The following is a 24,666-nucleotide window of genomic DNA, read 5'->3' on the forward strand; positions in this document are numbered from 1 at the left end:
ACACAGAAAAAGCATATACACATATACAAAAGCTTATACTAACAAATAAATATTGCTCATCAGCGGACAATACTGAAATAAAATAAATTAGAAAAAAGTTATCAAATGTGCACTTTCTACTTTGAGCCTGGTTTCAAGTATATTAAAATTAAAGGTCTTCAAACAGCCCTTAGACAACAGCCCTTTAAATAGGCTGAAAATCATTTGCAACCCACTCTTTAAAGGTAAGCTATACACGGACACACCCCAATTTCCTAAACAGATATCACTTCATATAGGAAAAACCACATACAGATAGCCTGTATATGACTTTGTGTGGCGAATGAATGCATGGCAGTTTCACCATTTGTACACATATTGATAAGATGATGATTGCTTCTCGCTGTTTTGCTTGCAATGGCTTCTCACTGAGCACAGGTATATGCAATGTGTAAACGTGGCAAAACAAGTATTTGTATAGGAACTATTGCAACGAATCAGCTTTAAGACTGCGATTAATCCTGGGCACACTTACCTCGCAGTAAATCCCACTACGGTCTTACTTCTGAGCAAACATACGCAAGATTACACTGCACAAGAACAAAGCACACTATACAAAGAGGCACTTAAAAAAAACAAGAACTGATCTGTAAAACTTCAAAAACTGCATTTGTTATGCAGGGAAGAGCTCTTTTTGATTGTCATTTCAAAAGTTACAAAGAAATAAACATACAGTTGTGCATAAATCTGCAAATTAGGGGAAATAATATGGTCAAGGCATGTCCATTATAGTAGTGCACTTTTTATTCTAGCTATCTATCGTCCTTTAATACTGATTCTATCTAGGTATTTCAAACAAGAAATCTCATCAGTTGGGGCCAGTTCACATCACTCCACATGTGTCAAACCATTATTTTCCTTCCCAGATTAAAATATCACCTGCAGTGTCCAACAGGTCAAGCCACCAACCAAACCTCAAGTTGTTTAGTATGAAAGTACAATTTACACTCAAGGTGAACTACTCAACTAACCCATTTATTATGGGCCTGGCGCAATCTGGGCTGGAAAACTTGTCTAATGATAAAGCGCAATAAAAGAGCAGCAAATGAGAAGTCATCACTTAGTGGAAGTTCACACAAAGTTGCTGTCATCAAGCAATGAATATGCAAGTGGTGGCTTGCATGTGTGAAACAGCCAGCACAGATCAAGCACTCGAGTCTAGAAAACATGCATGGTACTTCTCAATGTAAGTTGTTCACTCATTCTGCTGTGACTAGTCATTGAATGAGATATATACATGGTCGAAATGAAATAAAAAATAAAATAAATCCTTCCAGTAGCACCTTAGAGACCAACTAAGTTTGTTATTGGTATGAGCTTTCATGTGCATGCACACTTCTTCAGATCAATGAAAGGTCATACCAATAACAAACTTAGTTGGTCTCTAAGGTGCTACTGGAAGGATTTTTTTTATTTTGTTTTGACTACGGTGGACCAACACAGCTACCTACCTGTAACTAATACATACATGGTGTAATTCATCCCTCAATGGAGTAAAAAAAGTACACACACACACACACACACACTATTTTTACTCCATTGAGGGATGAATATATATCAACAGCCCAGAGGAGGGAGGTGGGAATCCATGACCAGCCCATTCCCATTTTGGTGCATTTTGGTTCTGGTGAAATTTGAAAACTGAAAAGGCTTGTTTTGAAAAGGGAGAGCCCTCGTATCTCAGGGTTGGCAACATTTCTCGCCCTCATGACTGCAGAGAGGAAAAAAAGGATGGCAAACACTCCTGACATGGCCTGTACTGCCAAACAGGTTTCATACCCCCTTTCATAAGGTGTCTGTGCTGCTATCATTACACTCTAATACTGAGATGAGCATAAAGCAATTACTGCTAGCATACTTCATGCCTTTTCCTTCTGCCCTCCTGAAACGTTACTTCTGTATTCCTGGTTTAGAGTAGCTAGAAAGTCCTTTGTCAAAAGGAAAGGCCTACATGTGATAATGCCCGTATGTGGGCTGTTACTCCCCCCAGTGTAAGTACATCACCTCCTGTGCGATGTTAACCCTGTGTTAACTCAACTGCTCACACTACATAGAAGGGGTTGTTACAGGAGTCCATGTAGAAGAAAGTCTAGCATGCACTGATGCATCATATTGACTGTCGGCAATGTCTGTAGGGGTCCCACTGTCGTACAATGGAGATCCTGAGGAAGGGGTGGTGACAGAATGAGGGAGGGTGGGATAGTGGGTCATGGAGCCTCGTAAAAACTGGGATCCTATCCCACTGGGCATCCCACCTGACTGTGACACAGGCGAGACGGTGCTGTTGCTGACAGACCACAGGTTGGGATACTGGCTGCAAGAGAAAGAAAGAAAGAGATTTCAGAATGCAAACTTGACTTGGGGCCCCAGTATTGCCTCATGAACAGAATGTTGAACTTGGACTCTCTCCAGTCACATAGGCATTGCATAGCCTTGGACAGTTTATTCTTCCAGCCTCCAAGCCCCAGCTGCAAAAGTTGGCAGGCCGCATCTGGCTCGCGAGCTGTAGTTTGAGGACCCCTTGTCTTAGAATGATATTTTCCCTGGTTTTGACAATTAGTATGCAGATTAGGTTCACAGCAGAATTTTAGGGTCTGCAACCGAATTGGGAAATCCTTCAAAGGGAAATAAAGCCCCACCTCATTAGAGGCCCTTAAGACAAGTCCATAGGAAGGAGAAGTAGTTGCACCCCCCACTCCTTTAAAAAACTAATTGCAAGGAGGCTAAAGGGGTTACAAGTCAGGGGTGGGGAACATGTTCTGTCCAGTGGGCTGGATTCCAAATACCCCAACACACACAGGCAATTTTGACAGGTGGGTGAGACACCCACCTGTTAATCACCTGACATCAGAATGATATTTTCCCTGGTTTTGACAATTAGTATGCAGATTAGGTTCACAGCAGAATTTTAGGGTCTGCAACCGAATTGGGAAATCCTTCAAAGGGAAATAAAGCCCCACCTCATTAGAGGCCCTTAAGACAAGTCCATAGGAAGGAGAAGTAGTTGCACCCCCCACTCCTTTAAAAAACTAATTGCAAGGAGGCTAAAGGGGTTACAAGTCAGGGGTGGGGAACATGTTCTGTCCAGTGGGCTGGATTCCAAATACCCCAACACACACAGGCAATTTTGACAGGTGGGTGAGACACCCACCTGTTAATCACCTGACATCACAATGATGTCTACTGACTCAAAACAAAAAAACCAAATCTTTTGTGGGCACAACTTACATCAGGTATGGGGCAGGTTGGCATGGTTTGGGGGAAATGGCCTAATGGGCCCAACTGGGATGTGTGCTGGGCCTAATTAGGCTTTCAGGCCAGAGATTTACCACATCCAATACCAGTGTTACTTCCTCAGCAGTTTTCCTAATAAAAAGGCACATTCCAGAAATTCGATGGCTTCCTTGCTCAGGGAATACAGCCTACCTGGAGCTGGTTGGTGGACTGGTACTGTGACTCATAGGCAGCATGCTTGTCGGGGGTGGGACACCTAAACTGGACCAGTTGTCATGGGATTGGAGCATAGAAAGGCAGGCTGAAGAACTATCACCATATGCTGCTGTAAAAGAAAGCATCTGTATGAGAAGTGCAGCCCCTATTTTCAGTGCAAATACATGCTCTAGAATTATTTATATTTATACTTGGCAGGGAGTGGGAGAGTCAAAGTGATTTGTTTTCCTCCTTCGGTTTTGTTTGTGGACTATAGATGGAATTATGCACAGACAAGTGTTTTGATTCAGGTACCTGGTTCAGCAAGGAAAAGACTTGACACTGGGCACAGACAGTCTCTAACTGAGTGCTGTGTCTTGCCAGCATTGGTGTACATCTGTGAAATAGGCATATACCAGACTCCCACACAGAATGAACAATAAATGATATTAATAATAGGCTGTCAAGGAGAAGTAAAACAAAAAATCACTTGGCTCTCTCTCACACACAAAGCATTAATAAGCAATAAGGCAGAGTGAAAAATAAATCAAATCACTGTCTGCTACTTCTTGACAACAGTCATCAAGTGCACTATGAACAGTTTTTTGTCCATTCTCTATGTTCATGTTGTTATTTGATCAGCCAGTTGATTTCCCACAATAGCAAACCACCAGAGGCCAGTAATAAATAAATAAAAACTTACTTGGAGAATTGGTTCTATGTGTGTATGGATTCGGATAAGGGGCAGGGCGGTGATTCCTCAGGGAGGAGTACCTTTCGCAACTGTGAGCAGGGGAGAGTGACAGGGGCCCTCCAAACTGTGGATGAGGATTGGCAGGAGGGCACAGAGTCCCTGTTCCAGGAATCAGCCAGCCACCTACTGCAAGAAAAGGAGACATTTCACTAGGCCAACACATAGCAGCAAGACCTGTGCACAACTGATGTCCCGGAGCACCAAGTAACTAAATCCTTTTATTTATAGAGGAGCTACAAAAATGGCATCCTTGTTATAAGTTCTCTCCCCCTCCCCCAACATCCAGGCTGTATTTCAATTATTGGTTTTAACTAGTTTGCTTCTATGACTCTTATTTTATAATGTTGTAAGCTGCCCTGAATCCCAACTTGGGAGAAAGACAATATATAAACGACATAAATAAATAAATAGAAATAATTGCCCCGCTTGTGATGTCATCAAACTGTGCATTCCACTTCCAGCAAGGGTAACATCACACTAAAATACCCAAAAACTTTACACTACCGCCAGTATTCATAGATTTCAATGGGATTTCAAAGAGCATCTTTCAGAATTTGTGAGATGCTTGGCCTAGTGTTTGCATTTTATTCATTTAGGGCAGTGAAACTGCACTATCTGTTCTTCTGTATTTCCAGTCTGTTTTCAGTGCCATGGATATAAATGCTTCCATGCTTTCTTCCCTGCATCAAAGATTATAGATACAGGCCTCTGCCATTAAAAGCAATCAAGAGTTTCAGTGACAACTTCAGTGGGATATGGACTGTTTGTAAGCATAGATTTACTTTTGGGCAAGGCATTATGAAATGTGCAAATTCTATCCTGGTTCAATAAAGTAGTTGCCAGTGTAGGTTGGAATTTAATTAAGTTTTACTCAGAGCAGTCCCACTGAAATTAATGAATGTAACTAAGTTAAGTCCATTAATTTCAGTGGGTCTACTCTGGGTAAAACTTAAGTTGTGAATACATCCCATATTATATTAATTCTTCACAATCCCACAGTTCCCCAGTGTGTGCTTTGGGGAAACTGGATACAGATTCTTCTTCTCCCTCAAAGTTCAAGAAGGAGAAGGGGCAAAAAAGAAAAAGGTTGAGCACTATTACACAAATGAATCTCGCTATAAGAACTTTTAAAAATATACTATAGGTCTTTGTGATTAAATGTACTGCACACAATTAGAAAAATGCAAACCCAGAATATATAGGCAAAAGAAACAAAAGTAGCTACAATGTTTTGGAAAAGGGCACATTTACAAGTCAGCACTCTGACTTGTACTATATTTATGTAAAATATCCTTAGATACATAGCAAAAAAAGGTACCTGAGCAAAGGAGAACTGATTTTGGAGGCATACTATAAAATAATTTTCAGAAGATTGCTTAGACATACATTGCGAATACCCTGACTGCTGACCATCTCCCACTTCATCCATCATGTCCTTGTGGTCACTTCTGCCAAAGAAATCATATTTTGTAGCCAAAAGAGATTAAATTATTTGCAGAAATATGATTCATAAATGCAACTGAAAGCAGACAACAGATCTCACCTTTCTTTTGCATCAAGAAAAGCTTTTGCAAAGGGATTGTACTTAATTTTTAAAGCTGTTATCTAAAAAAAACAAACACAGAAAAAAAAGTCTCAAATTGACATTTTTACACATTTTTTTCCATAAAGTAGTCACACAACATTTCTATCAACTCCCCAGGGTAGTTCACAATGGTTTCTATTGGGAAAATGGCTCAGAATGAAATTAACTAAACAGCAACTAAACAGCTCACACACTGCAACAGCATGCTTTGAAATCATTCTCTCCACCACAACCCACCCCCCTTTGCCTGATTTAAATGCCTGGTTTTATTATCCTGTTAAGGAAGTACATAAGAGGGGGGGATACACTAAAAACAGTTATAAAAAGTTTCAGGTTTCTGGGTAACACAACAGTGAAAAATACATTGATCATGAATATCACTGTCACATTAAAAACAAAGTAGTTAACATCTTTTGAGTTATTAATCAAGCATACATAATATAACAGCAAAGGACTTGTATCACACCTTTACCAGTTGTTATTCAAGGAAACACAAGAAGTTAAAATTTCTTATGTGGGGAACTGCAAGTGTTGCTTGCAGAATTAACAGAAGACTGGTAAACTATTTGGTTTTGGGCTCCTTAACTGCTCATTATGAGTTTCACATAATGTAGTTTTTGAAAACTTATCACTCACTGATATCTAACCATTGTGAAATCTATGTCCGTCCACAACCTGCACACAGTGTTTTGGAAATTATTTGTACTGAAAGGGGTGTTTAGAGGCAAATACATACATATATAACATTCACCACTTGAGGGCTTTTTAGTAACTTGGTTATAAATTTGCCTTTCAGCTTTTTTGGGAAACGATACTTAAGAGTTACTGTTACTGGAAGGATTTTTGTTTGTTTGTTTTGACTATGGCAGACCAACAGGGCTACCTACCTGCTGATCATACAGTTTGATTAGTTGCACTACTTTGGTATCAGTTATGAAAAAAACACTTTTCATTAAAAGTTGACCCAGAAACTGTAATGACAACAAATCTGCTCCCGAGTTTAATTGGATACTGAAAGCTAGAAATATAATAGTTAGATTAAACTTTAGCAACTGATTCAGACGCAACAGGCTAGACTGGTGGTTACTTATTACATTCTTAGAAAGAGGACACATATAAAGCAAGATTAACATTTTATATAAACATACCCAAGCAACACTATTTGCCCTATTTTGGCAACTAAGCAATCACATTATTTACATTCCTTTACACTACTCTAAATGAGAAGCTGTGGGCTTTTAGGTTAGGGTACAGGTTAAAGGTATAAAGCAACATAAAATAACATCACATATTGGTCAATGCTGAAGCTACTCTTGAAATTTCAAGAGTTATTTTCTCACATTCAGTAATCGAGTTTGGGATTTTCCAGTACTCTTTTCAGCTTACAGGGTGGGGGGATGCAATCAAACATTTTAAAATATGGATTTTTACACCCTCTCTCAATTTACAGCCTGTGAAAAGTCGTTTGGTGTTAACGGTATGCAATCTAGGTTCTCTTGAGTCAAACAATCTGTTTACAAGGAGTTTTTCAAAATGAGAATGTTGGATCATGCTGTCACCTTGAAACTATTTTCTACATTAAATATCCTCAAAATCTTGCATGTATTGAGAATCTGTGAACATTTAATTATATTTTAACCTGATTCATTGGCTAAGCACAACATATTAAATTTGATTAAGGTCTTAAACACATCTTATTTAAAAACAAATTCCACATAGTTTGGAGGTGGGGGATTGGAAAAAAGTCCAACATTTAATTAGAATTTTCTACAAACAAGGTTGTGATGTGAAGGCATAAGGTCAGAAAATACAGCAGTTGTTGCTCTTCTTTGTCTGAATAAAAGACAATTTTATTCTGAAAATTTTAACTGAACAAGCTCATTTGACATTCAACTGAAAATGCAGCAAAGGGGTTGCTTTTTTACTAGAGGTATGAAACAAACAAGTTATAAAGAATTATTTGTGCAGACCTCCATGTTATAAAGTCAAGCCTTCCTTAGAATTATAGAGTTGCAAGGGACCCTGTAATCATCTAGTCCAATCCCCTGCAAAGCAGGAATAAGCAGCTGTTCCTACTATGATTAAATATCTCTGGCTGACAGCTACTCAAATCTTGTCTTCAAAACCTCTTTCCTTCAAACAAGGAAATACACAATACACAAATCTTACTCGGCTTAGTCTTCTTATACTTACAACATTTCTCCCAATCTACCTACCTTCCAGACACTCCACTGCTTTTTAATTGTCCAGTTCTAGGTGGAGATGAACAATTCTTACATCTCCTTCACGGCATCCTTTTAAATTCTTGTACACAATCAACATTTCCCACTACCACCTTAGCATCCCCTTCCTTAATGCAACAAATTTCTCCATGCAGGGCTCGTCCTCATTTTGTTCCTACCTCTTCGTTTTGGTAAGCTGTCACAGCTATAAACTGGGTCTCCGGGAAAGAATGACTGGTGATCATTCGCTGCGGGCCACCAACTCTCACTATATGAATCCTAGGCTCATACTTGTGCAAGGAGTTCAACATGATCTGTCAATATAGGGACAACAGTAGTCAGAGAATGTACTATATGGTGTGGGTTTTTCTTAAAGGATGATAAAGAGTAATTGACTAGGATGATAAAGAGTAATTGACTAGCTTAAATATTAAAAAATGAGAAGGGGGGCAGCCAAAGTTTGTATATAGCTAAGTGATACCCAGCATAAACTTACTGAAATAAATAGATATGACTAATTTAAGTATATTGATTTAAGCAACACTATGCAACCAAACTGTCTCAATCACTACCCTTATTTAAAATAATGGCCCAGTTCACATGATCATATCTCAGCTTAATAAGATGAGATATTAACCAATATTTTGCCTGTGCATACAGCCCATTCATGGGTTAAGCAATCAAACCAAGAAGCCTCTAATTAATCAGTTTCCCAGTTCATCAAAATGAGGGGACTATAGTTACCAGCTTTGGAGAAAGTAAAGATCTTAATTAAGCATTAAGTTCGTTTAATATCCAGGATACACAGTGAGAAATGACACTCAGTAAAGACACACATGAAACTATCCTTAATGGAAATAGGTTTTCCTGACGATTGGAGTCTATTCTAAAGTTTCCAAAATTTGCCAATTGCCAAGCAAGCTCTCTGTCCCACAATGTGCTACCACCTACAGTACTTTCTTAGTTAAACAGCATAAGCCTACTCAGGTGAACTCTGAAGTCCCCCTACATTCAATGAGTCTTACTGCCAGGTAAGCGTGCTTAGGGTTACAGTCTCAAGAGAGTTTTTTGAGGTTACATTTGTTAATCCTTCTCTGTACTTGAAAGTCACACAAAGACTGGTTACTGTTATTCCAAAGTGGCAGGCCAAAGACTAGAACGATCAGAGGCTAACTTTGCACTGGCTATCAACTAATTTCTGGGCTTAATTCAAAGTGCTGGTTTTGACCTTTAAAACTTTCAAATCCCATGACCCCAATATTCAAGGACCCCCTCTCTCCAAATGAACAGACCTGCACCCTGCAGTTGTCATCTGAACCCTTCTCTGTGTGCTACTTCCACTGGAGGTCTGCAGGGTAGCAAGAAGAGAATGCCTGGTTGCCCATGTTCCCATCTTCCACAAATTTCCCCAAGGTCTGAACTGGGCTTACAAAGGTGCACATGCATGGGGTCTCTTCAGACAAAGTTGTGGAAGTTGGAAGAGGGGGCAGGCAGAAGACCTGACTCCAATGCCCCCACACTGTGGTCACTGAACACCTGGAACCAGCTAACAATAAATGAACGCAGGGTAGGCTTGTGATGGGGTAGCAATGAGTAACACTGCAGCCTTGGAACAGGGGTCAAACCATGACCTCTGATGTGAGGAGTGTTACACTTACACAGTAGTGCCCCCCCCCCAGTTCTAGTCTATAAAATATAGACAGAGAGACACACAGAGATCCTCTTTCTGGAAACTGCCAATCTCTTCAGGAGGTTCAGAAAAACTGGCAGCCACTATTCCGTGAGGTAACTAGCATCTGGTACCGCCAAATTCTGGAAACCTGTTCATATAGTGCAGAAGAAGGGGAGACGCTCCTACAACCTCTCAGTACTGGACCTCTGCACATCACTATGTCGTGAACTGGAAATGAGAATAAGACTGTAGCCTTAAGCACGCTTAGTTGAAGTTAACTCCAACCAAATCAGCAGCCTTCTTCTGTCCGCGGGGTGGAGAAAACGTGCTAAGAAAGGGCGCGCAAAGGTGCTGCGTTTCGTTATTTCCCATTTAGGGCCTGTTCTCTTTCCCCATAGTGGCGGCGCTCTCGCTTTCGAGGCGGGCAACCGCTGGAGGGAAGGAAGGCCCTCTTCGGCCCCGCCGCCCTCGGCCAACCCCGCCGAGGGGTCTTCCTCACCTGTCCGCCTCCGTTGAGCTTATTGGTGAGTTTGACCTTGCTGAAGGAAACGGGCGCCTTCATCCAGTGCGCGCCGAAGTTGGGCGAATCCGGGTGGATGTAGACGCAGCTCGGGGCCTGTGGCTCGGGCTTGCCGCCAGGCACCCACTCGCCATTCACGTACTTCCAGCGGTGGTTGTCGGCGGCCACGAAGTCCAGCAGGAAGGAGTACATGGCGTTGGGGTCGAGCCCGGACACGCTCGCCTTCAGCACCGGGAACATCCGCCTGTAGGGAAGGAGACGCGCGTTGAGGCCCGGTAAGAGGTGGGCGCGCCCTCCGGCTAGGCCTCGGGGCCCCAAGAGAGCGAGAAGCAGGGAAAGCCCGAGCCAAAGCAGCGCCCGGCTTCGCGGAGAGCAAGGCCTCGCCGCCCTCGGGCTTCCTTTCGCACAGGTTCTTCAGGCCTCAATCAAGACAAATACTGTAGGTCTGATTTCACCCCAACAGGACTAAGCTGTTGGGCTGCCATTCCTACGCGCGGCTGGAAGGAAGCCCCATTGGTGTTTACTTCCAAGTAAACGTGCATGGGGTAAGGTTGGCCGACTTCCACTGGCTTTCACTAAAGCCTAGTGAAATCCACGGGACGGAATTTGCCATACAGGCTCGCCGTCCATTACGGACCCTAAGCCGCCTTATTTTGAAAGGAAGCGCTGGCATCCGTCCGATTCCGTCGCGTTTCCTGACGAATAAACAGTTTTAGGGACGAGGTGCAAATATCTTTAGGAAATTACCACGGAGGTGTAAGCAGCCCATTGCCCTCAAACTATAGGGAAGCCAATTCCATTGAAACGACTTGCGATTTGCATTATGGTCCTCATTGCCTAGGTCCTTTGATTTGGAAGGAAGTCCCAACCGATTTCACTGAAATTCAATTGCGAGTAACGTGCACGCTTGTAAACAAGAAACCCGAGTTTTTGTTTATGTTATTTCTCCGATTTGGTTTTTAACGGGCTTACGGTGACATATAATGCTAGTCTTTAAGGTGCCGCAAGACCCTTTGTTGCTATTGCTGCAAAGGACTAACAAGGCTACACCTCTGGAGGTGATTGTAAAGCGTTGGATCCAGACTTAAGTCCGTCGACCTTAGTTCCCTGCTTCACATAATCTCTGACTAACTTTCAACAGTGGTTTCAGTGGGACCTACGGTCAGTTAGAATCCAACCCAATAACCCAATACTAACAAATAGTTGTTTGTAGGTTGATGGGAAATTCGCAGAATCAATAAACTGGAGGAGACAACATCACAGAGCAAATAGTCGGGGTGGAAGGCAGTCGTTTTTAAAGACTGTCATAAAGCACTGGGGCCAAAGTTCTGAAATTGATAAAACATCTTACAGACAATAAGACGTAATGTAGTGTTGCTTTTATGTAAATATGTTTGGAGCAAGAGTATTGAAGACTTTTTAAAAGGATTGTCTGGAACCAGTTGCTTAGGGTGGTATTTATCTAGGCTTTGCTCAGAGTAGACCCATTGAAATTAATAGACATAATTGAGACATGCTCATTAATTTCAGTGAGTCTACTCATAATAAATCTTAGCCAAAAACCGTCCTTAGTTTTGCCTAGAAGTCTCTGCGGATTGAGGAAGTTTCCATTCCAAATTTACCATGCAAAACCCCCTGGTTTTGCACCTGAATTGCGGGGACCCTTTTCTGCCTTGCAGCAAACGCTCTGATGCAAATGGACGGAAGTTTGGCGCATCGCAAGGTGTATTTTGCACAGGGGCAAAACGAGAGAGACGGCCGCCCAAAAGTGCGTGCAAAATTCGCCTTGAAAGCGCGCCACTGCAATGATAAGTACTTACACCTAAGGAGGCTTTCCAAGAACAGCCGCTACCTTACAAACGAAGCTGAGCTGTCTAGGACAAGTAATTGAAGAGTGAGGTGCATGAGAACCAAAGGCCCTGCCTGAAAAGCTCACCAGAACGGATTGCAAACTGAATTTGTATAGATCAACGGAGTAGTAGCGAGAAGGAACTATTAACGAAGCTTTAGAGGACACGAGAAAGGGCGATGGGAAAGAGAGAGGACATGTAGCAGAAGCGGAGGTGGCCAAGAGGAAGAGAAAGGCAGCCAGCAATGAGGTGTGCTCCACGGAAAACAACAACAGGAGGACACCGAGACGCGACAGCATGGGAGGCATGTCCTCCATCCGTGACCTGAGCTCCAGGAGGATTGGGAATAAATCCTATGAGTTTTTGCTCCTGTGGGGCAAGTCACTGGAAGCAGGGGGTGCATCTTATCTACCTGAGATGGTCCACCTCCACCTGCCTGCCTTCTCCTACCTTCCGTTCTTGGTGACGATCATCTCGTTGGTGAGCTCCTTGAAGCGCAGCCACAGCTCGCTCTCCTCCAGGGTGACGCGCAGCTCCCTCTCGGTGGGGTCGCCCTTCTCGCTGCCCGCCTGCAGCTCATTCTCCACGGCGCTTAGCAGGTGATCCACCCGGTACTGCAGGCTCTTACCGGAGCTGTCCGTGCTCGGAGAGGTCATCCTTCCTTCCCGCCCTGCCCGAGAGCCTCCTTACTGAGCTAGCTCCTCCAGGGTATCTGGTTCCCACGCTATCCACCGTGGAGAACCTGTCCAGGGTGACCCCGCTCGAAGTTGTAAATGGGGAGGAGGGAAGTATAGACGAAGTTGCAGGGGGAGGAGGGACCCGCAGTTTGGGTGCGGAGGGGTTAATTCCACTTGACCTCTGACAGGCGCTACTCGAAACTGCTCAAGCGGGGAGCAATTACGTGGCCCCCTATAAGTAGCTTCCTGGTGACATCACAATGCCGAAAGGGGGCTCACCTGATTGGAGGAGAGTCTCTTTGATGTGTCCGGCCCGCCCACCTGATTGGCTCCCTGCGGTCATATCAGAACGTTGCCCGCGCGGGGGGGGGGGGGAAGCCTGTGATGTTAATTGCAGCCAGTGGGATTAAACGCGGTATATTTTATGTAAATTTGCCCCCAAATGTTTGCACCTCTATCAAAGCCGCCGGTGACTGGGGATGCTGCAGCCCCAGAGGAAATGGGCCATGTCAGCAAGAGCGCCATAACCGGGGAGTAGCATCCCCTTGGCCTGGCTTGGCAGCACCACCTACCCATCGGCAGATGCGGCGGGGCCCTTCAGCAAAGATCAAGACGGCTTTGGGTCGAATAGTTGCGGCCAGACGTTGCGCCCACATTCAGACTTTCGTGCTTTCAGAACCCTTTTCAAACTCTAATCTCCAGTGGCTCGGTGTTAAAACCACATTTCTACGCATATCGATACGATTCGATTCAAAGAGCAAGTAAATGGGGCTGGGTGGCCGTGGAAATAACATATGCCGTCCTCTACGGTCGGCAGAGTTTTCCTATTTCCATGACAATCCTATGCATGTTCACTCGAAATATGTCCCATTGTTTCTAACGGAGCTCCCTCCCAGATATATGACAAGCAACCTTAGCTAGTTTACAGCTCAGGCCTTTCCTCAGTAGTAGTAGGTGGGTGTTCTTCTGCCTCTTTCTGGAAAACTGAAGCCTCCCTCGACCAGCGGCCTGCCTCACAGGTTTTGCTCTTGGGTTTCCTTTCCTCGCTCGTATATACTACGAAGAGGACTGGGCTGCAAGTTGAACGTGTTTGCTGCCACTGTCTCTTGCGCGTCGCATGACTGGTTGGGTTGGGCATTGGGTTCCAGTCTGCTGGTGCCCCATGGAGTGTGTGTGTGTGTGTGAAGTAGATGCCCAGTCGGTTGCCTGACGTGCATAGGAGTCAACTCCTAGGGGCCGAGGTCCCTTTGCCCCATAGGCGTAGCCAAGGGGGGCGGGGGCAGCTGCCCCCCTAAATCAAGTAAATCAATAAAAAGGTTCTGCCTCCCTAACATGAAGCCTGCCCCACTTAACATAAATCCTGGCTACGCCCATGCTTCGCCCCCCTCCCCCCAAAATTGAGCCCCTCCAGTTGGTGGGGATTGACATTCAAATAGTTTATATGCGGCCGCATCGGGATTGATTATATGGGGAGGGGCTTACCTGCCGCTGCCCCCACTCCATATTTTAATCAAGTTGGCACCCCTGCTGCCATGTAAACTCAAGGAAGGGAAGAAGTGGACAATTTCCCACCCTTTCCTACCAATGATATGTCGAATTATATGTTCTATTTCAACTCAGAAACAAAGTATCCGCGGCTAATTATGGTGACTCTTCCTCGGGCGATGGTTCTTTGAAAGCTCAGACACCGCTGGAGAGAAGGGAGACAGGGACCTGGCCGTATCCTCAAATTAATGGTGGTGGTAAAACGCAGGAGGTGGGTCTGGGTCTGCTGCATCCCCGGGGGCAGAATTGTGCCTTGGGACTAACATTGGAGGAAACAGGCCTGGCTGCAACCCGAGAGAGAATGAATTTTATGTTGTGAACCGCCTGAAATTTACAGATGAAGGGCGGTTTACAAATTTAATTAATGTTAAGATGAAAGGGCCAGCGTGGTGTCGTGCTTAGAATGTCGCATTGGGACCTGGGAGACCGGGGTTCGAGTCTCCTCCATGTCATGATGCTCCCTGGGTGACTTTGGGCCAGTCACTGCCTCTCAGCCGAACCTACCCCACAGGGTTGTTGTGGGGATTAAAGGATTCATTGAGCAGGAGCAACACCAGGTACAGCTCCTTGGAGGAAAATATGAATAGACCCCCCCAAAAAAGAAACTCCTCCTGTGCCTGAGGAAGTGGCTTCTACCAGCCATTGAAATACCCGGCCCGTGGCCCCCAGAGCAGCGCTTTGGCGGAGCAGGGCTCCCTACTTTAGGTGGCTACGCGGCTCCCGTTTCGCAAGAGGCTCCTTGTTTTCCATCAGGTTCCCCGACCCATTTCCTGCCCATTGTGCCCTCCCGCTCCCGCCCCGCCTTCCCCGCAGAGATTCCCACAGCAGAGTCATAAAACGTCTCCCTTCCTGGGAAGGCCCGACCGCCAAGGGACAGTCGGGGGACTCGCCCGCGCCGCAGTTCCCCTTTCCGCGCAGGCGGCGGAAAAAACCCTGACGGCGAAGGGCAGGAAGAGTCCGTCGGAAAGGGGCCGCCTTGGTCGGAAGACGCAGCACATAACGGCGCGGGGTTTCTTTTAGGCAGGCTGGACAGAAGGTCGCAACTCTGCCAGGGGCTGCGCCACCGCATTTCTTAGACATCACCGTCGTTCATACACCGGTTATTCCCATTGAAGCTTTGGGCATGTGTAGATTGCATTAGATGATCGGTGTTCGCGTTACCCCAGGAACTCTCCTGGTCCTGCTTTGCCCCAAAGAGCTTCCAATCTTCCCATTAAGTACACAGCGAGTCAAGCTTAGAAGTCTCTGGCCCCTCCATTCAGTTTAACTCATTTGGGCGAAGGAAGAAAAGAAAAGTTATATAATAACATACATACATACATACATACATACATACATACATAAATTAATAGCAGCCATATGAAGCAGGGGGATTGGATCGCATATGGAAATGTGATAAACCATTTCCCCGTGGGCAGCTTTCCTGTGCCCAGCCCTTTTCCCGATGTGCTTAGGAGACCGAGGTTCAAATCCCCATTTAGCAATATATTGCTGCATTGCAGAGGGTTGGACTAGATGATCCTCAGGGTCCCATCCAACTCCGGCGTTGTATGATTCTGTGACTTTATCTCCCCTCGGAGCCAAGAGCCGCGCAAAAAGCTTTCAGTTTGGTTGAGTCTCGCAGGTGGCTCAGCCTTCCGAGCGGGCTGCCGCCTTGTTCCGGGTGGACCAGCAGCCGCAGCCCCTTTGGCTTCTGCTGCTCTCCTGCGGGCAGAGGAAGGACGAGAGTCCTGGCGGAGAGGCGAGAGGACAGGCTTCTGGCGCGCCGCGTGCTGCGCGCTTCTGAGGGCGCAAGAGGGATCAGCCAGCATCCCATAAAGCCCTCTTGTCCTTTTCTCCTCGAAAAACTCAGGGGAAAAGTCACGCAACTACTAGGAAAGTGACTGTGAAGATCCTGAAACAACTCGGGTGAATCAAGCCCATTCCAGCCATTTCCTCTGGTTCAGTAAAGCAATTTCAGTGGAAGTGGAGCTGCATAGTCCAGCTTAGTTAGTCAAGCGATCCACAGAGCAGTTTAGGCTCGGTCCTTGCCGTTAAGACCGCGATTCGATGGATGCTTAATTCTCAGTACATCCGATTTGGCTCACAAGCGCAACCCCAGGCGCTCCTGACACCATTACTTGGACTAGAGAGCCCCACTTGATGTCGGTGGAAGGCACAGACCCATCATGCCCAGGTTTACTGGGAAACAGTCCGAACTCGGCGGGACTCACAGTTCTGCGAAGACAGGCGGAGGGCTGCTGGTCAAGGGGCTGAAGGAAATCCTCGTTTTTTTAAAACTCATTCCTTGAGTAGGATAGAATGTATGTACGTATGTATGGTATATTAGTATAATAAATTAATACACTCACGTTATAGGGAGGAGGGGGAGGCATTAATCTGTGTGTGTGTGTATAAATTATCATAATCATTCCACCTTTTCTCCAGACAGGAACTCAAAGTGGCTTAAAGATAAAATAGAATAATGTAAGAAATAAACATTTCACGTATACATATATACATGCACACACATACTATACACTCAGAGAGAGGGGGGGGAGAGAGAGCGCATTAACAGGCTATTGCTTATTGAGGTTTATTCAAAAATACAGGTTAACTCAGAATTAAGTCCCACTGAGCTGAGTAGGATTTACTCGTTTGCAAGTGGGCCAAGGTCTGTTTTATGCTTTTTCAAATGGTTGCCTCTTCCTACAAACACGCGTCCATCTTGACCCAACACGCAACAGCGTACAGTAAACGTCCACTTACTGCAATTACGTTTGTTTCCAAACAAGTTTGCTTAGCATCGCAACCTAGCGACGAGAAAACGGACTGGCCGGTAAGCACGTGTAAATGCCATCCTCTTGCTGGGGGAAAAATCAATTTGGGGACATTGAGCTGGATTTATTCACATTCTATATCAAAAAATGTGGTATTAATAACTCTTAACCTATGAGAGAGATTTGTATGGAACCAGCAATACCGATAATACAGAAGGAAGAAAAACAACCACCAAGTCGCTTATAACACACACGCATCCCATACATAACTGTGATACGGAACACACAAGCACACTTCTAGACACGGGATGTAGTTCCACAAGTTGCAGCAAAATGAGTGAGAAGGAAATATGCTGAGAAAGTTATTAACTTGAATACGGCGTCGTTTCCAACTTCTAGAATTTCTGTTGAGGAAGACGCAAGTCAAGCATTCAGTCTAATGTGTGAGCAATCTAATTTGTATTGAATTTATGCTGTAGGCTAAACCGCACTTAGGTCTAGGGCGGTATACAAATTTAAATAAATAAACAAATAGCTTTGAAATGTTAAAAAATATATTGTATGGCTTGTTCAAAGTGGAGATCTGTTTGGGCACAATCCGGGAAACACTCCTCATTTGTAAATCTGTTGGCGTTCAGAGGGAAATGCTTAAACACCGGTTGTTTTCTTCCGTGGAGCAGCTTGCATCGCGCTTTTTGAGCAGCGAGAGATGCGCTCTGGGGCTTTTGAATTCTGAAGGATCGCGTGGCGGTGGCCGGACCCACATCGTGGTACTCAGACCTCATTGGGCTTTCAAATCCCCCTCCATCTTCTTCCCCCGCCCTTCCCGCTCCTGTTTAATGCCCATCGCAAAGCGAAGCGGTGACGTTTTATTTTGCCACTAGTAAAGATCCCTTTGTTAAGCGGAGCCGTCAATAGCTTTCCCCCAAAGAGCCCTTAGCCCCGTTCCGTAGACGGCGCGCACGCGAATCTTGTTGAGGTTCAGCTACTGCGCAATCTCGCGCAGGAGGAAGCCCGTTGGGTTCAATAGAGCCTACTTCTAGGACGCGGGCTCCCGCACGTCTACTCAGGAGTAAGCCCCGCTAAGTTAAAGGGGGCTTCCTCCTCCCAGGTCAGTGACATATAGGCTTGCCACGTTCGTGGCTTTACGCGGGGCCATAGGAGCCAAGTCCTAGGGGCGGAGGTCACTTCGCACCCCCTAAAATATTTGAGAGGTCTAGGCCCCCCAGAGTTGACAGACCATTTTCCATTTCTGGAAAGGGCACCGTGTCCTGTGGTCGATTAAGGGGAGCTTACCTGCTCGCCCCCATATTTTATTCTAGTTGGCACTCCTGCTGCACCTTTGCAGCTACTTGGTCACAGGAGCGAGCCATGAAAGAATGACAGAATCAGAGCAGGGACCCCGAGGGTCATCTAGTCCAACCCCCTGCAATGCAGGAATATTGAGCTGCCTCGGACAGGGATCGAACCCGCGACCTTGGAGTTGTCAGCAGCGCGCTCTAATCAGTTTAGCTGACCAGTCTGTTCCTGAAGAAGCCCCCGCCTCTCAGCCCCGCCCCGGCCTTTGTAATGAGGCGCCCCTAGCCCTTCTCCTCCCCATCTTTTCCCCTGAGTGATCTTAATGGCGCTTGGAAGAAAAGCAGCTCCCCACCTTCGCAGCCTTTTCAGCAGGAGCTGCCGTGCATGACCGTTTATAGCCAAAAACTTCCTCCAGCCCCACGGCTGTAAAATCTCCCGATTTAGATCGCGGCTCTCCTTTCGTTACGCTAGGCGAGGGACGGGGTCCGCTCTCTCGCTCTCTCCAGGCCCGGCTTGGTGCCGCGCTTCCTCCGGTACCTCCTTCTTCCCCGCTGCCCAGGCCAGTCCGAAAGGTGCTTGGCGAGGGTGTCGGCTCTTTGGGATGCGCAAAAACCCTTGATCATGCCTTGTCAGTTGAAAGCTCGTCCTCCCTGAAGTCAACAGGTGTTTGTCCAGTGCAAAGATTTACAGTACCTGACTTGTCTGTATGCCTGCGAATTTAATTAAATTTATTCTATCACATTTCTATGCCAACTTTCCCTCTAAAGAAGCTCAAGGTGCGATGTACCGGGTTCGCTTCCTCCCCATTTCATCCTCACAACAACCCTGTGAGGTAGGTCAGGCTGTGAAATGGTGACTGGCCCAAGGGAACCTATTGTGCTCTGTCTGCCAAGTGGTCCCAACACTCTAACCATTACATTGCATTGGCCTTCATGGAAGGAGAGGGGCGTTTACTGCTCCATTCTGGTTATAGGCAAAAAGTGTCTGTTGCCTTTCCAAAGCCATGCTGAAACCAGTGGAACTTCTGAAATTAGCTATATAATTATTTTCAAATAAATCAATCTCATTTTTCATGAAAGAGTTTAAGGTAGACTTCATGGGTAGCCACAGAGGTGTGTGCATGTAAGGCCCCGGAACTTGCCCCCTTCAGAATCCAAACTATATTTATTTTAATGTACACACACCCCAACCCAGCTAGTCAGCAAGAGATTTAGAGTGATCTCTGAGACCTGAGTGGCTGCCAAATTCAAACTCTCTGCACTTCTTTTGGCTGAGAGCCTTCCTGGGCCAGCAAGCAGTTTGGGTCAATGCTGCTTGTTCCGATCTAATGATGCTTCTGCAAATCTTACAAGCTTTGGAAATCCTAAAAATGCCATGATAATATCAGCAAAGGCATTGTGGTGCCTTTTTTGTGACCAGGTGAGCTTAGGGGTGCTGCTGGACCCAGCCCTGCTTTTTGAAGGACAGGTAGCAGGGATGTGGCCCAGAATAGAAGCCAAGAGTAACCCAGCAGAAGAGAAACCAAGAGTGCTGACAAGGTATACCGGAAATGGGCAACAAACATCTTTTTTACTGGGAGACAGAAATTTAACGCTACTGTTTTGATAGGTTGAAGGTTAAAAGAAAGGCACAAGGATTCTCTATAATATAAGGCTGCTAGAGAAAGCAGAGAAGCAGAGCTGCTTGTATTTGTATAGCTGTGGGTATCTGAAACTATTTCAAAAAGCAGAAGACTGCTACAGAGCCCCAGACACATACTGAAGATGCATTTGTGAAAGCTAACGCTTCCATGAGATTCTCAGTTTTAGCAGATGAAACAGCAGCTATTTCTGGCTTAGAACAGCTGTCTCCAGGTGTAAGATTTGTGGAAGAAACTGAAAGGAATGCACCTGTACATGCGGAATTCCTTGCTTTAGGCACAGCCCAAATGCAATTTTATCTGCTTGTTCCAATTTTGGACTAAAGGTCAATAAGCTAGTTGAACAAGGATATGATGATTGTACAACCAAGGTAGCAAAAATGGTGAGGTTCAAGCATACATCAGGGCAATATATCCTCAGGCATCCTTTGTCCTCTGCCTATCCCCTGGGACTGTAAATTATCTAAACAGTGGAAGTAATGTCGTGAACTGCTCTGAGAACTATTAGTATAGAGCAGTATACAAATTTAATTAATTAATAATAATAATAATAGGATGTGCACTATGAAAGCCATCATAACTTTTCTCCCATGAAAGCATCCAAAGACAACATCTAATACCCAGCATACCAATGCTATGTGAAATATGGTGAACTAAAAACGTCAGAAAGGTACACAAGTATTGTCTCAGAACTCAAACTACAGTATTGGCAGGATCAAGCAACACCAAGACCAAATAACTTTTGTACCAGTTGTGTGCTTCAAGGACATTAACTTTTATTGTCTGTTTTGTGCTCATAAGCAAATATTCTTCAGTACTGGAGATGGTCATTCAGACTCTGAAATATGTGAAAGTTAGATGTAATGGAAATAAGAGCACATGTATGCGACTTGCTGGGAGTTACAGAACAGCACAGGAATGCTAGTGAGGAGACCTACAGCACAATAACAGAGAAGTGGAAGAAAGTGGCTGTAGAACTTAAATCATCAAACCATACAACAGAAAAACTGCCAATCATCTCAGCCAGTCCACAGAGTTCTACCAATCTGCATTATTTGCCTGGTTACAGGTAGGTAGCCGTGTTGGTCTGCCATAGTCAAAACAAACTAAAAAAAATAAAAAAAATCCTTCCAGTAGCACCTTACAACTTAGTTGGTCTCTAAAGTGCTACTGGAAGGAATTTTTTTAATTTTTTATTCTCTGCCTGGATATGCTTATTACCTCACTGAAATGAGGTTGCAGGGATGAAAACCAACCTGCTTATAGTTTGCTAAAAAAACCCCACAAAACTAAAAACCTTGCACACAGGATCAAGGATGTTGCTTCCATAAATATCAGGCTGAAATGCTTCAATTCGGACAAATGTGAACTCCCAGAAGCATTAACCATATAGTACCAACAATCTGTGAAAATGGAATAAAGAAAAACTAAGAGAAGGAGTCCCAAATCATCCACTTCTCATGTCACTCAAGTGGTCAACAATAAGAAAAATTCGGTGCCTCCTAGCAGAAGTACAGTGTTTTCAAATCCTGCACCACAGCCACCTTCACAGAAACCAAAGTTTAAAAGGGGCATGAAAGGGAAAACTAAAGCACCAGGAGCAGAAAGCAAAGGAGCACAGTCTGCTCCAGTCCAGCACTCATTTCTCACTGATGTATCAGATGTTCAAGAGATGGAGAAAGGACTTCTGAGTCTTCTGAGTGACTTCCACTCTGACAAACTTCAAGCATTTGGAAATGAATGTTCCATAGAGCAAATGGAACATGTAAGAGGAATGCAGGAGAAGCTGGCCTGCTTGCATCTAGAGCTTTATGGGGAGTTGGAAGAACTTCCTCCAGATAAGAGAAAAGTAGCTAGTGACTCCAGTCTTGATAGACTGCTGTCAGATCTGGAAGAACTGAATTCCTGTATACAAAAACTTCATTTAGCAGATGTTCAAGATGTTCCGAATACCAGCAAAAGCTAAAATGCACCTTGTCTTTGTTTGTGTTTCGGAAACCCAGGGTGTCTTATTTCATTTCCAGTGGACTCTCTCTCTTGCTTCTGCAGTAAACTATTTATATGCAAGTGAACATATTCACACATTCCTCTTAGCAGATGCGAGTTCTGCATATCTGTCAGGGTTGGAATCTAGGGTACAGGATGACCATGTCTTGCTGCTATGCTTTGCATTGCTGCCTTATCTACCATGAAGTGTTTGGAAAACTTGAAAATGTGTTTTTATGCTGAGTGTTCAGATGATTTTGAGTTCTATATAAGTATGATTTTTAATATAACATGTTCAACTTTAATTAAATTAATAATGGAGCGTGGTGTTCCTGCTGCTTTCCCACAGTGCAGACAATCAGCTTAGACGTTCCTGTGTGTCTTTTTTAGGTGATGCTGTTAAATGAGTGTTTATTTCAGCAATAAAATAATTCTTAAAAAAAACAACCTTGCACACAGACCACACCCATTTCCATGCATCTCTCTCCCCTATTCTGAAATCCTTTTGCGTGCACACCCTATAATGATGTATGTTACTATGTATGTTACTGTATCTTTTAAGAGGAATTGAAGCCTATCAGTTTGTTGAGTTAGAGGTTAAATTCATCTGGTGGATGTTTGGTGTTTGCTTGTTATATACAATATCTCTTCTAAATTGTTGCGTTGAATCTGTAACTTCGTGTTGAGGACAACACATGGTACCAGAAGTGAAATAAATTGTGTGAAAGTAAGGTAAAGGTAAAGGTATCCCTGACCATTAGGTCCAGTTGCGGACGACTCTGGGGTTGCGGCACTCATCTCACTTTATGCCGAGGGAGCCGGCATACAGCTTCCGGGTCATGTGGCCAACATGACAAAGCCACTTCTGGCGAACCAGAGCAGCACACGGAAACACCGTACCTATTTATCTACTTGCACTTTGACGTGCTTTTGAACTGCTAGGTTGGCAGGGGCAGGGACCGAGCAACAGGAGCTCACCCAGTCGCAGGGATTCAAACTGCTGGCAAGCCCTAGGCTCTGTGGTTGAACCCACAGCGTATGTGATATTTGAGGGCTCCACATCCTTTATCTCTTTCACATGAGGCAGCTGAGGAATGGAACAAAGAGATGTTCCCCAAGACGGGCTGGGGGTGGGGAGTGGTGGTTTTAAACAATGGGAAAACTTTGATTGAAGCAGGGAAGGAGCTAATGAAGAGAGCACAATGACAGACCTGTGCTATATATTATAGAGACATGCCATCTGAGGACAATGCTTAATTGCATCTAGTAGAGTGGACTGCAATCTACAAATGCAAATGCTGTAATATGTCTAATGTGTCACAAGACTCTTTGTTGTGTTAGGCCAGGCTTCCTCAACCTCGGCGCTCCAGATGTTTTGAGACTACAATTCCCATCATCCCTGACCACTAGTCCTGCTAGGTAGGGATCATGGGAGTTGTAGGTGAAAAACATCTGGAGGGCCGAGGTTGAGGAAGCCTGTGTTAGGCTGTAGTAAGCCCCATCTATGCTAGTTCTATACACACATACCTGGAACTAAGTGGGGCTTACTTCAGAGCAGGAATCTCTATTCCTGCATAGTCATGTAAACTGGTCTAAATAAGTTGCCAGAAGTCCCTGGGACTAAACAGGCTTGAATCCACAGATGAATTGTACTGAGCATGAGGATGTCAGTGACATTACCGTAACTTTGAAAAGTTGCACATAGCAAAGGCTATTATGTAGACACCTCAGACTCTAAACACTTGTCAAGGGGGAACAGCCCTATTAATTTCAGTGGAATTAGCTGTACTTTCACATCATAGCCTTGACCTGGACGCTCCCTCACCCCCAGGCTCTTGTGATCAGCCAGAAGTTCTGTAAGCTTTTAGGAATCTTTTACAATGGGACGGTCCACTTGTGTGCAATAGGAAATGCCTCCATCAGCTCATAGCTAATCTACTTGTGACCAGAGTTTATATAACAGCTGATTCCCACAGCCACATTGTCATGGTGATAATTTGGGTTCTGAGAGTGAGGTGTACTGTATATGATCATAATGTTTGCTTTCTTTTACCCTTTGACTCAGCCCAACCTGCATTTATTATGCAGTAAATGTAGGTTGAATTTTATTCCTCATGAAGCATTCACATAACCACTTCACCACACAACCCAGATAAAGTCTGACCACATCCTCACATTTCCACTTTGGTCCTGTGAATTGGTTCCCTCACCTTACTTAGTGCCTGCTGTAGTATGGTTCTTGTGGTACCTTGAAGACTAACATATATTATTATGGTGTCTTCCAAGGCAAGTTCAGAACCAATGTTCTGAAATCAGATAGTGGCTTGTTTCTCTTCCCTGTAACTTTATGGTTCTGAGTTTCTTTGTCTAGACAAGGTAACCTTCCCTCTTCCATCAACCATGTCAAGGAACATGGTTGTCCTCTATTGTCCTTTTGGTGCATGTTGAATACATTTCTCTTTCAACAAGTCTTCAAAGTGGAGACTTTTAGCCTAGCTGCTATCTGTATTGGATTGGAAATCAATTTTTTATAGGTGGTGTGTGTGTAGTTTAAAAACTTTTTTACATCCAAATGTCTTACCTGTTTTGATATATGTAGTTGTTATTGTAAGCTTTTATTGCATTGTAAAATGTAAATTGCTTTGAGGTGGCTGATGGGAAGTGATACATAAATGAAATTGATGACAACA

General features: G+C 44.5%; 1 protein-coding gene and 1 pseudogene across 5 annotated transcripts; one reads left to right on the forward strand and one right to left on the reverse strand.

Moving 5' to 3' along the window:
• Positions 1–1,794: 1,794 nt before the first annotated feature.
• TBXT (T-box transcription factor T) lies at positions 1,795–12,976 on the reverse strand. Of its 5 annotated transcripts, none has more exons than XM_033144149.1 (9): positions 12,522–12,975; positions 10,201–10,465; positions 8,209–8,343; positions 5,766–5,827; positions 5,609–5,670; positions 4,172–4,348; positions 3,466–3,595; positions 2,092–2,353; positions 1,795–1,992 (listed from the first exon to the last, which is right to left on the reverse strand). In XM_033144149.1, the coding sequence occupies exons 1-9, from the start codon at positions 12,725–12,727 to the stop codon at positions 1,987–1,989; spliced, it is 1,305 nt and encodes a 434-aa protein (XP_033000040.1). In that variant the 5' UTR covers positions 12,728–12,975; the 3' UTR covers positions 1,795–1,986. The 5 variants fall into 5 exon arrangements, with proteins under 5 accessions (XP_033000040.1, XP_033000037.1, XP_033000041.1 ...); XM_033144146.1 differs by having other exon boundaries at positions 3,466–3,598; positions 12,522–12,974; XM_033144150.1 differs by lacking the exon at positions 1,795–1,992 and having other exon boundaries at positions 2,086–2,353; positions 12,522–12,976.
• Positions 12,977–21,304: 8,328 nt separating this feature from the next.
• LOC117043922 lies at positions 21,305–22,358 on the forward strand (annotated as a pseudogene).
• Positions 22,359–24,666: the final 2,308 nt, after the last annotated feature.

The sequence above is a fragment of the Lacerta agilis genome, chromosome 3, assembly GCF_009819535.1.
Source record: "Lacerta agilis isolate rLacAgi1 chromosome 3, rLacAgi1.pri, whole genome shotgun sequence".
Lineage (NCBI taxonomy): Eukaryota > Metazoa > Chordata > Lepidosauria > Squamata > Lacertidae > Lacerta > Lacerta agilis.

Bases quoted from the DNA above. Each gene is read 5' to 3' on its own strand.
- TBXT (XM_033144146.1), bottom strand. From the start codon at position 12,727: ATGACCTCTCCGAGCACGGACAGCTCCGGTAAGAGCCTGCAGTACCGG. The intron at 5,828-8,208 runs GTAGGAACAAAA...TGTTTTTTTTAG, and splicing joins CAGCTTACCAAAACGAAGAG to ATAACAGCTTTAAAAATTAA. The intron at 5,671-5,765 runs GTGAGATCTGTT...TTTCTTTGGCAG, and splicing joins TTTCTTGATGCAAAAGAAAG to AAGTGACCACAAGGACATGA.